The following is a 17,400-nucleotide window of genomic DNA, read 5'->3' as shown; positions in this document are numbered from 1 at the left end:
TGTTCAGTTAATCTTCAATGAGGACATGTTTTTTCCTTTTGGTATTCAATAATATTAGGAAAGAGGATTATTTATCACAATCACGAAATCTTAAATTGTTAGAATATATTATGAAATTAAAAATAGTATATTTACCTTAAATAAGTATTTTTTTGATAAGAGACACGTGAAAAATGAGAATCCAAATTAATAATTTTTTTAAAAAAAAATTCACTTTATTCAGATCTAATCAATATATTTTTTCCACTTATTCCTCCATTTTTATTCCTTACTGTAAGCTTGTTCTAGCTCCTCTTCTCCTACAGCCATGAGACGCCATTCATTTACTGCTCATTTCTTTGGTCTGTCACTACATATTTCTTATTTTCCCATTTGCCCCTCTCCTACCACTACGCCATAGATGGCCTATCGCAATGGTTTAATCATGTGTGTTACAAAATTATGTTACCTTAGCTATACTCATCTTAGCCTACCGCAACGTAGTATTTTTTATGTTACCATAGCCTTTGTAATATGTTACTGTAGCTTCAAAGTGGTACAAACGGTAACACGTGGAAACTTATGTTACAATAGAGTGTTAATAGATAAAAAAAAGTAACATTTTACAAAAAAATTAAATATATATAATTAGTTGACTTGAAAATTAATCAATTTTGATAATATAATTAAATAATAATATTAATATTAGCTAAGATTGATAAAATGATTTTTTTGTTAAATTTTGTTAACAGTACTAATTAGTAACTGATAATTTTTATTAATAAAAAAATTGAATATTATTTAAACTTAAAAATTTATTAAAAGTTAAAAATTAAAAAATAAAAGTGAGTAGTAATGGTTTTTTGGAGTCTGGTTAGGCTTCAAAAATTTTAGAGAGCGGGCTCAAAATTTTGGAGAAGCGGGCTCTCAGCCGCTCTATCACACTCTAAACATATCTATCTCAGTTTTCAATCGATTCACGTCGTATCAATTTAGGGCTTCACTGTAAAAGGATTCAACACAATTGGTTTGAGGCTTCACGGGTCTTCCCGCTTGTGCGCAATTTCTTTATCAGAAGAAGACCAAGGGGAGCTCATCAACGGTGATGGCTTCGTCTACAAGCGCAACAAGCGCCCTCGCCTCGATATCACTGCCGCCACTTCTGCTCCCCCTCCAGATCCACTTGTTGAGGACAACAATCGAAAGATTCGGAGAAGAAATGCTCTGTTAAAACTTAAAGAGAAGTACCAAGCTGAGCTTTCTCGTTGGGAACTTTTGTCAAACACCTTGAAGGACTTGAATTTGCAAACCCAGAATGTTGAAAAGAGGTCTGAGAAGATTGATGTGGGCCAAAGGGGAGATGAGTTGTCGTTTGAGTTTTCGGATTGTAGTGGGTGTGCTCTTGTTGATTAGCTCCTTGCTCAGGTAGTTTCAAGATCTAAGTTTTTTGCTAAATTTGACTTTCATTGTGAATTTTAGGAACTTTTTTGTAGTGTATGAGATATTCTGTTTTAATTCTTAGTAATTTCGAGTTTTGTGTTGTTTGTGAAATTGGGCTTTCTTGGATATATATTAAAATTTCATTTTTCATAGATGTAATATCATCATATCTATGAATCCAATTGCTTTTGCAACACAGCTTCTCAATGGGCCTGGAGAAATGGTGTGTAGGTTAGATGCAAACCTAAATAACTGTAAGAAACTCCCCTCTAATTCATGTAGTTAAATATAAGAATGCTCAAACAACTTGGGTAGGGACAACCTCAGTTTTTATATCGGATTTTTGTGCAACTTCCTCAGCTGTTGTTTCCTTGACAGGTTCTACCACTTTCTCCACAGCTGCTTCCTCCTTTGGCTTCTCCTCTGTCGTTATCTCGGATATAGTTTCTGGCTCAGCAGTTTTCACCTCCTCGGCCTTGGGAGCCTCATCAGCTGGAGCAGAAACATCTACCAGAGGTTCCCCTTTCTTTTCCTCTCCGCCATTGATCTCCTGCTTTATATATGTGAAAATGAAATCAACTGATTGGTATTGCAAGGAATTAAGGTATATTTAAATACGATACGTTTTTGTTTTATTAGTTATCATATAAAAATATAATGCATAAAATCTAAACTAAAGGAATAGTTAACTTAACTAATTACCTGGGTAACAGTCTCGGCCACGTGCTCTTGGACGGTCTTTGCAGGATCCTCAGCTGGGACCTGAGTTTCGAGGGCCAAATCCTTAGTTTGTTAGGAGTGAATGAAGATGAAGATGAATAAAGCTTGTAATCTCAGCTCTATCTCTGTTCTTCCTCCTCAAGCCAGGTTCTATATATTTAGATACACGCCTCTGTGTTTATATATGATTGTCTTTTGCTAATTACTGTGATTGACTAGATAAATGTTTGATTATTTATGTATATGATTGTTTATATGATGATTTTTGTGTTTTCGCAATGAGTTGAGATCTAATATTGAGCATCGGTGATTATGTGTATATGTGATGATGATTATTGTGCTTATTACAACTGATGGAAATGAATTTTCTATTATGTATATATATGATAATGATTATTGTATTTACTATGAGTGATGTAGATGAATTTTTGATTATGTTTATTGTGTTTTCATGATAAAATGAAATCGAATATTGAGCAACAGAGCTGAATTTTCAATTATTGTTTATATGATGATTGTTATTGTGTTTAGTGCGAGTGATGGAGATGAATTTATGATTATGTGTGATTAATTGTATGCTGATTGTTGTGTTTTAGTGATGGAAGGAGATCTAATGTTGCTAATACTGGCGTTGAGTCTTTGATTTTCGGGAGAAGTCAAGATGCTTCTAAGCTTCGATCGCAGCAGCTACCGCAGCAGTCATTTTTTCAAGGTGTTTCGTCTCACACCTAATATGTTCTCACACCTTACTCAAAATCAGGACTCTCCCGATGACATTGCGATTAACGATCAGGTTTGAAATCTCCGAGCCTCTTGTAGCTTTCGATGATAATGTCACTAACTGATTTGAGTTTTAATAAACCTAGGTTAGTTTTGTTAAGTATGGAAGACATAAACCATATGTCTTCTGGATATGAAACATGTTTCTTTTTAAACTGCAAGTTACTAGTGGATATTATATATGTGTTATTTTAATTAATTGCAGATTTCATAATATAAAAATTCAGATTCCACTTGTTACTTTATTAGTACTCACCACTTCAATCAACTCGTTGTTACTCTGCAGTTGATGGTCAGGTAAAGTGTGAGAAGTGGAACCGAGATGATGATAATATCCACACTATGAGTAACATTGTACAACCTATGCTATCTTGAAAATCATGGAGTCTGAACTTATCTTATAAAATCCGGTCTAGTATCCTAACATCAAAATTAAAAAGAAATGGCTGCAGATACAAGCATAATAAAATGTATAAAATATTGGAAATGTTAGTATAACTGTTTCTATCATCATCAACTCCTTGAGGAGAGTCGGTGCCTGTAAATTTATCATGTACAACCTATTTATGATTAACCATGATTGCTTATAAACCTTATCTTGACTAGATATTAACAGTCACAATATCATACACAAAGTTGAGGATCTATTTTACAAGGTTTGATGTCTTTAATGAATCATTGAAGAAATATATGCACATACATATATTTATGTTACTTAATCTTACCTCGAGTCACAGATGTTTAAACGGAAGCAGAGAGTCGGTCAATGTTTAGTCCAAGAAGATGCTCGACTTCTAGCTGGATTCATACAGGCTGTTCACTCAGGTAATGACTTGGAATCCGCTATTCACACATGTTTAAGTATTCCTGAGGTAAATGTATAGATTGTTTAAGCATCCTGAAGTTAATCCTCCTTTGCAGCAACCTTTTGTGTGATTTTATTTTTTAAATTTTTATTTACTGGGATACAGGGACACAGATTAATGGGCGCCTACAGAATTCCTTCATAGCGGTGGATGTCATTGTAAAAGAGTGAGATGGAAAGTACATGCACCAGCAAGTATATTAGTCCGGGATTGTAATTGTTCTATCAGTTACATGAGAAAAAAACCCACCTTATTGTCCCTGCCGAAAGATTTGAACTTCTAGGAGACTCAACAGACTTCCTCATAACTTACACTTTCAACACTCATACAGCGCAACACACTTTCTGTAAGGTTTGTGGCATTACTTCATTCTACATTCCACGCTCCAATCCTGATGGAGTTGCAGTTACCTATAGGTGTATTGATCCTGGAACGGTGAAATATGATGCTACTTTATCCTCTGAAACAGAAAATAATGATGAGCAGGAACATATCAGAATAGCTCGTGCCTTGCTAAATTATTGTCAAACTGATTATCAAATTTTAGTTGATATCGTCCTAGATTATAGACTACGTACCTATTTTTTTGATTATGTGGAGTTGATGGTGATTGTGTGAAAACGGAAGTAGTATTTGGGGGGGGATTGTACCGATTTGAAGTTTGGTGGTTTGATTTTTTTTATTTTATTGACTTGTATGAAAACAGGTTTATGGCATGTTCAATTTACAAACAAATCATGTCAATTTTTTTGAGAAATATGTTAGATTAGGTACTTCAATATTACAAACAAATTAGTATAATATAATATAAATTATTAAAAAGTTGTTACAGTAGGGAAAAAAAATTATAATGATTTGGTGACCCCATGTGGGGCCACAGCGGCCCTACATGTGGGGTCCCTTTTTTTTTACAAATTCTAAGTGCAAAGGTAACATGTATACTGTGATAATATAGACATATATTAATGTCACCTTTGAAGTCTATTGTAACACAAAATTCAAGGTTGCATCAGGGCAAAAGGAATGTTACCTTAGGGGTCAAAGGTAACTCGAAAAAAAAGCAACTTAATTTTTATGTTACCTTAGAGCTTTTTTTGGCTGTGGTAACATTTTTTTGGGCCTGTTGTAACATTTTCTTGTTGTTGCTATAGGCCATCTATGGTGTAGTGTACACCAGCATCTCTAATAGAAGCATGGTTCAAATATGAAAACATAGGATGGCGATCTTGAAAACATATGTTGTGTTTAGAATTTGGACATGAACTAAAATATTTTTTGAACATTTTTTTCAAATTATTATTCCTTCAGATTTTATTTGGTGAAAAATTGGGTTTTTGACCGAGTCTACTACTACCAGTGTTTTATAAATATAAAAATACAATATAATTTAGAGAAGAAATAACGTAAAAAAATTTTGGATCGTGAGTCTTAGTTAGTAAACTTAAATAGTTTAATTTTGAATTTAGCACAATATTGCTCATGCAATCAAATGTCAATTTGTAAAGATTTGCTCACACACACTAACCACCTTAACAAAAGAAAAACTTGATACGATAGTTATTCATGAGTAGGGCTACAAATAAATAGAGTTATTATGAACAATATTGGAGATCGGCTCTTTGAACTGAACTCAGTTCGTCTCGTCTCCTTAGTCAAAACGATCTTAAACATGAAAATGAGTTGGGATGAGTAAACGAGTGAAGCAGAGCTTTTTTTCTTTTAAACTAGTACTCGGCTCGTTAAACTCTAAATCGCTTGGACTCAGTCCGGTGTCGGTAATAATTGAGCTCGAAATCAGCTCGAACTCAGTTAAAATTTGGTTATAATAAATTATTTATAATGATATATATTACAAATGATAAATTATTACTAATCACTAATATATTTCTAAATATATTTTTCTCGTCGTTAATTAATAATTTACTTATTATGGAAATGTCGTTCATATTTCAAAATTTAATGCTTAATTTTTTCATAAGAGAACTATCAAACATTGTAATCATGATTTATTTGTCTCCAATTTTTTCATAATTTCATGAATATCATTAAATAACCTATAATTTACATACACCCAATTTTAGTAAAATATTAGAACATAATAAAATTTTGACATCTATATTTTAAAAAGTAATGTACGATTTCTAAAATTAGCATTTTCTAAATAGTGTAAAATAAAATTGGACATATTCTTAAACCTCGAAGTCAAAAATAAATATATATAGATTTAAGAAACAAGTGTAGATCGACAATGTTGATATCATTATAAGAAAAAAGTTTATTAATCGATATTGAACATTACTATTCTTTCGGTCGTTACACTCTGATCAGCTCGTTTCATTTTTTTTAAAATAATTAACCTTGGCTTGGTTCAGAGAACTTGACTTGTTTGCAGATAGATGAGTTTGAGTTAATTTGCAAATGTAACTACTAAGCTCCCTATCATATTAATTTGCAAATGAAGAGGCCCGGTCACAGGAGCAAAACTGTGAATTATATTAATGCACCACTACAGTTTATCCACATGGATTTATTTGGACATGTAAATGTCATGTCTTTATCCACAAAGAAGTATGCTTTGGTGATGGTGCATGACTACTCAAGATACACTTGGGTGGAATTTATGCATTCAAAAGATGAAACTCCACACTTCATCATTGAACATATCAAATAAATTGAGAAGTAGGCTGAAGATAAAAAATGTGTCAAAATATTCAGGAATGTAATTCTAGGTGAATTTTATAAAGATAAAGGCATTGTTCAAGAGTTCTCAGCTACAAGAACACCTCAACAAAATGGTATGGTTGAAAGGAAAAATCGAACTCTAGTTGAGGCTGCTAGCTAGCAAGATGCCAAACTGCCAACAAGTTTTTGAAAAGAAGCTTTTAACATAACATGTTACACTCAAAATAGATATCTACTCAACAAAAATATTGGCAAGTCACCCTACTCAATTTTGTCAAAAAGGAAGCCTACCGTTAAACATCTTCATGTGTTTGGAAGCAAATGCGTTATGCTAAAAGACAACTCTGAATATGTTGAAAAATTTGACTTTAAAGTATTTGAAGCTATTTTTCAGGGATATTTGGATTGCCAACAGAGTCTATGTGCTAGAGCAAAGAAAATAATAGAAATCATAGATGCAACATTTGATGATGACAAGTATCCAGACTTGGAACAAGTATCCAGATTTGGAATGACTTGATGAAAGTGAAGCTCTATATGTAGCTGCTGAAAGTTGTTGTTCTCAAGTGCTTTGGGTTTGAAACCAACTGATGGATTATGGCCTAATGTTACAAAAGATTTGAATCATGTGTGACAATACTGGAGCAATATCTATTATGGCTAATCCAGTCAATCATTCTAGAACTAAGCATATTCATTAAGGTACTATTAAACTTATTTTTGTTCCAACGGAAAAATAGTTAACTGAAATTTTCACTAAACCTTTAGATGAAGCAACTTTCACGAGACTTATAAGTGAAATTGGTATGTTAAATTCTTCGACCTAAAGGCAAGAACTCCGCTAACTAGTTGCAGCAGATTAATTCCTGATAAATCAAAAATAATTTAATTTAACTAGAAATTAGCTGAAATATGATCTCTAAATATTTTAGAATTCCCCGTATATTATTTTTTCAAATAAAATTTAACTTGGAATTTTTTTGATTCTAAGAGGAACTGATGGAATCTTTAGAAGTTAAACCAAGTATGTCAAAGATCTTTTGACGAAATTTGGAATAGTGGACTGCTCACCTGCATCAACTCTTATGTCTATAGCTACCAAGTTGGATGAAGGTAAGAAAGAAAAAAGTGTAGATATATCAAGTTACAAAGGAGTGATTGGATCTTTTCTTTACTTAACCGCAATTAGACCAGACATCATTTTTTCCACATGTTTGTATGCTAAATTTCAAGCAAATCCTAAAGAATCACACTTAATGGCTATCAAGAGGATTTTCAAATTTTTGAAGGGAACACCAAACTTGGGATTGTGGTATCTTACGGAAATATTTATTTGACTTTATTTTCTATAAAACCATTAGTATATTCCTTTATAATTTTATTAAAATGCTCATTCAGTGGCTTTATTTGCAATTTTAGTTGAACGTCTCTCCTAGTAACCATAATCGATTTATAACGTTTATTATATGCATGAATCATCACTCATAAATTCTTTATTTTTCATCTTTGTTGGTTTAAATTCAATCCTAAATAATGTTTTGAGCTTGATATCTTTGACTATTATTACCCTCAAATCAGTGTAAATTTTTTGATTACAATTTTAGGTGTTTATGTGTCCTTACTTTTATTATATACATCTAGAGAGAACCTCTCTATCAAGAGAACTAGAGATCTTCATCCTAGCCACTGATTTTATTTATAAAATTAAAATTAGTTTGTATAATACATAATGGCGTGTGTGTAGTATAATAGAACTTTTGTATACAAATCTTTACATATATGTATAATACGAGTTTAACTACACGAAAATGGAAATGTAATGCTAATAAAATGACAACAGATCGACAACTAATGATATCGAAGAGGTAGGGACTTATGTAAATTTAGCACTCAAAGCATGGTCTACATGACTGATTGGGTCTATACCGAGTAAAAGACATGCAATAGCAGTTAACGGTAATCTATGAAAATAAAAGCAATAATAAATAGAAATTAAGCAAGAAAAGAGGTAATTGTTATACCTGAGTTGTTCCAACGATCCAACAAATAGTCAACATCATCACCAAGTGACTTCTTCTGAACAAAAAGGTAATCTTTTGATCAGTTCTCACCTTTTCCTGAAATAAATTGAACAAGAAAAGTGCAATGAATGTATAGTTTTATGCGAGTGTTAAAAGAATTAAGCATATGCTCGTGTTTTACAAAGACTAAGCAAGGTTCATAGATAGGTAATGCATCAAACAAATGATACACATTTCAATTAAATACATGAGAAAGGTGTTCGTAGAGCATCTACTAAAATATTAAAACTATAATAGTGTTCAATAAAAAGATAATTAAATAACTACCTTCACCGTCTTTTCAATAATGGACCGCCATATAGTAAACCCGCGGCAGACTAAAATATGGATATAAAATAAGTTCTATACGAAAGATTGATCCTTGCCACATTCGTTAAAAGAGTTGTTCATATGTGTTTAAGTATGATATTTCAATTGTGAAAAGAAGTACTTAAAGATAGAACTATTCTAAACTTTATCAAATCTATATGGATGATACTATGGCAAGTTATGGTGAGGGGAGTATTACGCTACTGGTTAGTTTTGTACTTTCCGATATAGATTACGTCTATGTAGTGGTTTGTTGTATCATTATACAGTTTGAAATCCGTTTAAATTTATGGGAGAATTTTAGGCGCTTAATTTTAAAAATTCATAAATTATTTATCGATGTTTGCCCGCTAATTCCTTTTACAGTTCGCACATTTCTTTAATTTGTACTCTAACAATTATTAGGCTATGTAATGCTTATAAATAGATTTTTTTTTGAAAATTCAAAATTTAAAATTTGTTTTATAAATATATTAGAGGTTTTTACAAAAATACAATTTTTTAATTTTTGTTTTGCAAAAATACGATTTTTCTATTTTTTTTACAAAAATACGATTTTGCAACCCATTGCAACCAGATATAAGATCAAACCACAATTTCAACTAAAAGTATTTCCTGGCACTTCTTCAGAGAAATTGTATACGTGGTTGCTTTTAGTTGCAAACCGTATTTTTGCATTTTTTTGAAGATCGTAAAATTGCAAACACATTTAGAAAAAATAGTATTTTTTGTAATTTCTCAAAATACTATTGGTTTTTAAAAAAATTACAAAAAAAGTATATTTTTTAATTTTAATTTTTAAAATGTTATATTTTCAAATTTCTTTTAAAAAGATGCGATTTTTCTGCAATTAGTTAGATGTAAATAAATGCAAATTCGACGATTTTTGCAACTCCTCACAATTAGATATAATGTAGAATGTAATGAATATTAACCTCGAACCCAACCAAAAAACTATATCTAGCTAATAATTTTCACCGTGTAGCTAATAATGTATAGTTAGACTTTGTTTGCAATTAGCTAATAATGTATAGTTAGACTTTGTTTGCACCGTGTTTTTGTAAATAATTTCATAATATAGTAAATTTGTAAAAAAAAAAAAGAAAAATTATATTTTGGATAATTTTTCCTAAAATGTTGTAAAATAGTTTATGATTGACATATTTAAACCATCAATCTAATTTGTAAATCTATAAATGATAATGTAAATATTTGTTGTTGGTTGGATTACAACTTGAAAACTTATTTGTAGTTTCTTATAAATAACTATAAAAATATTGGGTTTAACAAAATTCGAACTTGAGAGTCTCGTAGTACATTTTTTTAATAATTGGATTTAGCGGATTCGATAATTAGACCCTGAGTGTATACATATGAGTTTGAGGAATGACAAAGTATCATGTGTTATTTAGGAACAAACTTGTGGTCCATTTCCGGATACGTAGAATTGCTCTCCAATTATACACATCACAATTATCATAATTGAGTAGTATATTGATTTAATTTTATTTCTATACTAACAATTTTAACATTTTTTTGCCAAATAACAGTTTTAACTTTTTAATCGTGTTATCATAAATTATTTCGAGTGGCAGACTCCCCACAAAACCGGTTAAAATTAGAATCAGTAGGATTTAATATTGTGTAAAGTCAAACTTGAACTAAACCCGTCGAGGAGAGATAACGGATACTCATAGATCGGGAGAATACCCATGAAATCTTATTCGTTCACAGGAAAAGTTTTAGGTAGTTCCGTACCCAAATTCTACTCCTCCGTTTGCATCATGGTAATAATTCACAAATCACATTGTTTGAAATAGTTATCTAAAAATACTCATATTTTTCAAATATTATATTTTTGGGTGTTTTAAAAACTATTCAAGTCTTACGATGATAACATAGTTTACACTAAATGCAACTTCTTATACAACATCGTATATTTACACATATTTTCAGAATAAATAGTATTTTTGTAAAAAACAAATTGGTAACATCGCAAATTATGCCGTATAATAATAATAAATTTGTATACTACATAATAAATTCATAATGAAAAATTCAAGAACCAACTTATGCCGTATAATGTGTAATTTTATTTTAAATTCTGAAAAAATTAACTTTCACTAGTTTAATGAAATAGTTTTTAGTTTGATGCAATTTTATAATTTATTTTCAAATATTTCAACTTTGTTATCTTCTAGAATACAATAAAATTATAAAAAGTATAACTCTATTCGTTTTTGGAAGAATAAAATAAGTTATATTAGACATATACGGTATCTTAGTTACAGGAGCAATGGATATAATAGAAACTATATAATTAAAAATAATTGATATTTAGAAAGAAACAAATCTTACAGGTAAGCAACACATTGACTTGCACTTGAAGTAGAAAATTAATTTAACATGGAGGAATATTGACTGCGGCTCAAACTTAAAAGCAATAGAAACACCTCAGCATGTATGTGGGTCCGTAGGTTAAAGTGCATAACTTCCATCACGTCGATATTTAGCTACCAAAAACGGTTACAATTATATAATGGTAAATGAAAGTTAGTCTTTATCTACTATTATATAATTCTAGCTAAATTACTGGTAGGTAAATGTAAGATTTCTTGTAGTGTACTAGCAAATTGCCTGTTAAATGCCTCTTTTAGGTTGGCAAATATCTTGATACTCCTGTGTGGAAGATTCACGAACAGTTATAAGGATGGTCCTGACAATGTAGAACCAAATCCCTTGCACATACAAACTTCTTTTAAGTCATGTATGATAGGTACCGTAAACATTCGTTGCTTATATTGTGCGATGTGTTCAAATGGATCACTAGTACCGTCATATGGCCTCATTTGCGGCACCGTAAAGCGTTTCGGTATCTCTACCAAAGCGATGTTATCATGAAAAGGTGAATCAACATAGCTCATAGGAGTCTCCTTTTCCAATGGCTTCGGAATACCAACGATTATTTCAATTAAGTCCCTCACTTCATGTAATATTTTTAAATTCCTCTGCAATTGGTTTCGAGACCTTGTACTTCTATCGTGTGATCTCCTTCTATCATTATCCCTTTCTCGATGCTCAGGATCATCATAACATTGCTCATCACGTTGTCTTTCTATGTTATCACCATTATTTGGTACGTTCTCTATATCCTCTATCTCAATCACATCCTCAGTACCCTTCGTTGGCCCTTCATGTTAATCCTGTTTCTCAACAATATCAATGTCCAAGCGTCTAACCACACTTGGGATCGTCTTCTTTGTTGCTGTCTTAGTTCTGGATTTTGTCGTGGTTAACTCTTTCTTCAACGTCTCATATTCAGAGCGTATCTTCTCCATCTCATCTAGTAGTTTTTTTCAACGTTGCTGCAATTTCTTTATTGCTCTCAGCCTCAGCCCCTTGATTTGTAACATGTTTTTCAATATCATCGATTGCCATCATAGTGAACCAACCGGATCCTTAACAAGATTCCCATAGACAATGCCAATTATTTTTACCAAAATTTATAGGTCTAATGCTAAGGTTGGTTGATTGTTTTGTTTCAGAGATGTTATTAGATTAGGAACAATTTAACTAAAAAAAGTAAAGTAACACAAAGAATTGGTGACGCAGAAAACCCGTAAATGGGAAAAAATCACGGGTGAGATTCATTACCCAACCTAAATTCGATCCACTAAATGATTTATAATGATTACAATGGATTTCACATGATATATTATTTCTTTCTCTTTCTATGATCAGTGCTACTCTCGTATTTGTAGCCTTCATGCTAGGTTAGTGTAGTCTTGGAGCTTGGGGATGTACTTCTTCGATGAAGTCTGTGAGTTGTATTTGTGTGTTGTTGTATTTCATTGATGCATGCTTTATATCCACCCCTGTCTTCGTTATCCCCCTTATTCCTCAAATTGGCTTCCTTATCTTCTAGTTTGTTCCTCTCTTTTTCTCTAACTTCCTACTTTTTTCTCCCACTTTCCAATATGGTTGCCATTCTTGTTATATTGCCCGACTGTTACTCCATCAAATTCGGACTATAGATTGACATAGTCTTTTGGTTTTTCTGGTAATTGTCATTGCATTTGTTGGTATCCCGAATGCCTTTTTACTCTTCCCATCTCGTCTATCGTGTTCCTTGTCATCCTTCTTCTGACCATATCATGTCATGACTAAAAATATGAATATAACAGAAACTAAAGAGAATCCAAATAGCTTTATATCAACTTAATATCCGTCTACATAGGTTGTTATCAATTTTTTCCTGCGATGAACCAAGAAATACTAATTGTTTCGACTTTTACATAAGCACGTCCATAATTAAGACCTTTATATTTGCAATCATGATGATTATAATAGATAGGAAAAAATGCTAAAGTTATAGTAAATTTAGTAAGAAGTTGCCTATATAATACCAGAGTTTTTTTCTAAAAAAGTACATCTAAATCTAAACTCAGAGTTATTTTTTAATCTTTATAAATTTAACTGTCACATAGAGGAGATCAAGTTCAAAGATTTGGTAGCGGATAAGGAATTGTCTGATTCCTCTAGTGAAGATGATATTAAAGGATCCGAAGATGAGACTTGCAGAAATGAATCTCATCATGATGAGATTGGGGATGAATCGAGATCATATGAGAAATCGGTCCATGATGGAAAAGATTATGAGATAGAGTGCAGTTATTGAAGGAAGAATGATTCAAAATGGAAGGGAAAGTTGGTTGATAATGGAGAAAGCACAAATAAGAGTGTTTAGAGTGTTAAGCACAAATAAAAGTTTTAAAATGGAAGAAAAAGTTGGTTAATCATGGACTTGCAATCTTTCATATATATGCACGTCTCTGGTTTTATTTGTAGCCTACCATTTTTACTGGAAGTCCTAATAGTGTTAACCTATGAATATTTAAGCATACTTGCATCGTATTTTTGTAAATATTTTCATAATATAGTAAATTTGTAAAACGTAAAAATTAGAAAAATTATTTTTTTGATAATTTTTCTTAAAATGTTGTAATATAGGTTATGATTGACATATTTAAACCATCAATCTAATTTGTAAATCTATAAATGATAATGTAAATATTTCTTATTGGTTGGATTACAACCTGAAAACTTATTTGTATTTTTGATAAAACTTAAATTAAATGGACCCTTAATGTATACATATGAGTCTGAGGAATGACAAAGTATCACGTGTTATTTAGGAACGAACTTTTGATCCATTTACGGATATGTAGAATTGCTCTCCACTTATACACATCACAATTATTATAATTGAGTATTATACAGATTTAACTTTATTTCTATACTATCATTTTTAAGGTTTTTTTGCTAAATAACAATTTTTACTTTTTAATCGTGTTATCATAAATTATCTCGAGTGGCAGACTCCCCACAAACCCGGTTATAATTAGAATCCGTAGGATTTAATAATGTGCAAAGTCAAACTTGAATAGAAACTGTCAAGGGGAGATAACTGATACTTATAGATAAGCGGGAGAATACCCGTAAAATCTTATTCGTAGCTCAGACGAAAAGTTTTAGGTAGTTCCCTAACCAAATTCTACTCCTCCGGTTGCATCATGGCAATAATTCACAAATCACACTATTTGCAATAGTTATCTAAAAATACTCATATTTTTCAAATATTGTATTTTTTGGGTTTTTTAAAAACTATTAAAGTTTTACGTTGATACCATAATTTAGACTAAATGCAACTTCTTATACAACATCGTATTTTTACACATATTTTCAGAATATATAGCATTTTTATGTAAAAAAATTGATAAAATCGCAAATAATTTTTCAATTCTTTTTGATAAATTCCCAATTTTTATACTAAATAATAAATTCATAATGAAAAATGGAAGAACCAACTTATGCCGTATAATGTGTAATTTTATTTCAAATTCTCAAAAAATTAACTTTTACTAGTTTGATGAAATAGTTTTTAGTTTGATGCACTTTCATAATTTATTTTCAAATATTTCAACTTTATTATCTTCTAGTCTATAATAAAATTATAAAAAGTATTTCTCTATACTTTTTTGGAAGAATAAAATAAGTTATATTAGACATATACGGTATCCGAGTTACGAGCGTAGTGGATATAATAGAAACTATATAATTAAAAATTATTGTTATTTAGAAAGAAATAAATCTTACACGTATGCAACGCATGGACTTGCACTTGAAGTACAAAATTTATTTAACATGGATGAATATTAACCGCAGCTCAAACTTTAAAGCAATAGAAACACCTCAGCATGTCTGTGGGTCCAAAGGTTAAAGTGTATAACAACTTCCATCATATCTACATTTAGCTTCCAAAAATGGTTACATTTATATAATGGTAAATTAAAGTTAATCTTTATCTACTATTACATAATTGTAGCTAAATTACTGGTAGGTAAATATAAAATTTATTGTACCGTACTAGCAAATTGCATGTTGATTGCGTCTTCTATATAATTAAACATAATATTAAATTTTATTCTTAATATTTTCATAATATAATAATATTCTAATTTTTTTTAAATGATTTGTTAATATTAGAATTTTGATCCATAACAAATTAATCCGTTCAACAAACAATATTTTTATAAAATTAATAAATATAATACCAAATTAAAAATACATTCAAAAAATTTTGTTTCATGTCAGTTCGTACAATTTAAAAATTAAAAAATGTATAAATTACACAGAAATTTGCAAGAAGCGCCTCAGAAAATTAAGCTATCGAAAGCTGCTTTGTTTAAATTGTTCACGCGGGGCACTTATTGCATAGCTATCAACACCTGATATGTTTATTGACGGCTGCTTCTAGTTGCCACAATGTCTAACAGGTAAGGGAACACAATACCAAGTACAAACCATTTGTTTATTTTCTTAAACGTCGGTGTTAAAGTCGAAAAGAACCGCAACAACGGGAGTATGTAGTACTTGACTATACCCATCTTTCCAGCAATTTTTCATCCACTTCGACACCCAAATGCAGGTGGAACTTGAACTTATATGATAATTCTTCGTATATCGACCTCAACTTTTGATCACTTCTCACCTTTTCCTGAAATAAATTGAACAAGAAAAGTGCAATGAATGTATAGTTTTATGCGAGTGTTAAAAGAATTAAGGACATGCTCGTGTTTTACAAAGACTAAGCATGGTTCATAGATAGGTAATGCATCAAACAAATGATACACATTTCAAAAAATACATGAGAAAGGTGTTCATAAAGCATCTAGTAAAATATTAAAACTATAAAGGTGTTCAATAAAAAGATAATTAGACAACTACCTTCACCATCTTTTCAATAATGGACCACTATATTGTCAACCTACGGCAGACTAAAAATTGGACATAAAATAAGTTCTATACGAAATATTGATCCTTGCCACATTCGTTAAAAGAGTCGTTGGTACGTGTTTAAGTACTTAAAGATAGAACTATTCAAAACTTTATCAAATCTATATAGATGATACTATGGCAAGTTATGGTGAGGGGAGGTCTTGGAGGTAAAGAACTGATAGTATTACCCTACTTGTTAGTTTTGTACTCTCCTATATATATTACGTGTATGTGGTGGTTTGTTGTATCATTATACAGTTTGAAAACAGTTCAAATTTATGGGGGAATTTTAGGTGCTTAATTTTAAAAAATTCATTAATTATTTATCGATGTTTGCCCGCTAATTTTTTTTTACTGTTCGCACATTTCTTTAATTTGTACTCTAACAATTATAGGGATATGTATTGCTTAGAAAAAGATTTTTTTTTGAAAATTCAAAATTCAAAACTTGTTTTGTAAATATATTAGAGGTTTTTACAAAAATCCAATTTTATAATTTTTGTTTTGCAAAAATATGATTTTTCAATTTTTTTTACGAAAATACGATTTTGCAACCCATTGCAACCAGATATAAGATCAAATGCAACTCAGCGCAATCACAATTTTAACTAAAAGTATTTTTTGGCACTTCTTCAGAGAAATTGTATACGTGGTTGCTTTCAGTTGAAAACCGTATTTTTGCATTTTTTTAAAAGATCATTAAATTGCAACCACATTCAAAAAAAATAGTATTTTTGGTAATTTCTCAAAATACTATTGGTTTTTAAAAAAATTGCAAAAAAATATATTTTTTAATTTTAATTTTTAAAATGTTAAATTTTCAAATTTCTTTTAAAAAGATACGATTTTTTCTAGCAATTAGTTAGATGCAAATAAATGCAAATTCGACGATTTTTGCAAATCCTTACAATTAGATATAACGTATAATGTAATGAATATTAACCTCGAACCCAACCAAAAACTATATCTAGCTAGTTGCATGTATAGTTAGACTTTGTTTGCACCGTGTTTTTGTAAATAATTTTCATAATATAGTAAATTTGTAAAACAAAAAAATTAGAAAAATTATATTTTTGAAATTTTTTCTTAAAATGTTGTAAAATAGTTTATGATTGACATATTTAAACCATCAATCTAATTTGTAAATCTATAAATGATAATGTAAATATTTGTTGTTGGTTGGATTGCAACTTGAAAATTTATTT

General features: G+C 30.6%; 1 protein-coding gene across 1 annotated transcript; it reads left to right on the top strand.

Moving 5' to 3' along the window:
* Positions 1-834: 834 nt before the first annotated feature.
* On the top strand, positions 835-1,392 carry LOC141674222 (uncharacterized). Its single transcript, XM_074480944.1, has 2 exons — positions 835-852; positions 976-1,392. The coding sequence occupies exons 1-2, from the start codon at positions 835-837 to the stop codon at positions 1,390-1,392; spliced, it is 435 nt and encodes a 144-aa protein (XP_074337045.1).
* Positions 1,393-17,400: the final 16,008 nt, after the last annotated feature.

This window comes from Apium graveolens, chromosome 7 (genome assembly GCF_009905375.1).
Source record: "Apium graveolens cultivar Ventura chromosome 7, ASM990537v1, whole genome shotgun sequence".
NCBI classification, from domain to species: domain Eukaryota; kingdom Viridiplantae; phylum Streptophyta; class Magnoliopsida; order Apiales; family Apiaceae; genus Apium; species Apium graveolens.
Note: the sequence above shows the minus strand (reverse complement) of the source record. Positions and strands in the feature narration are given on the sequence as shown.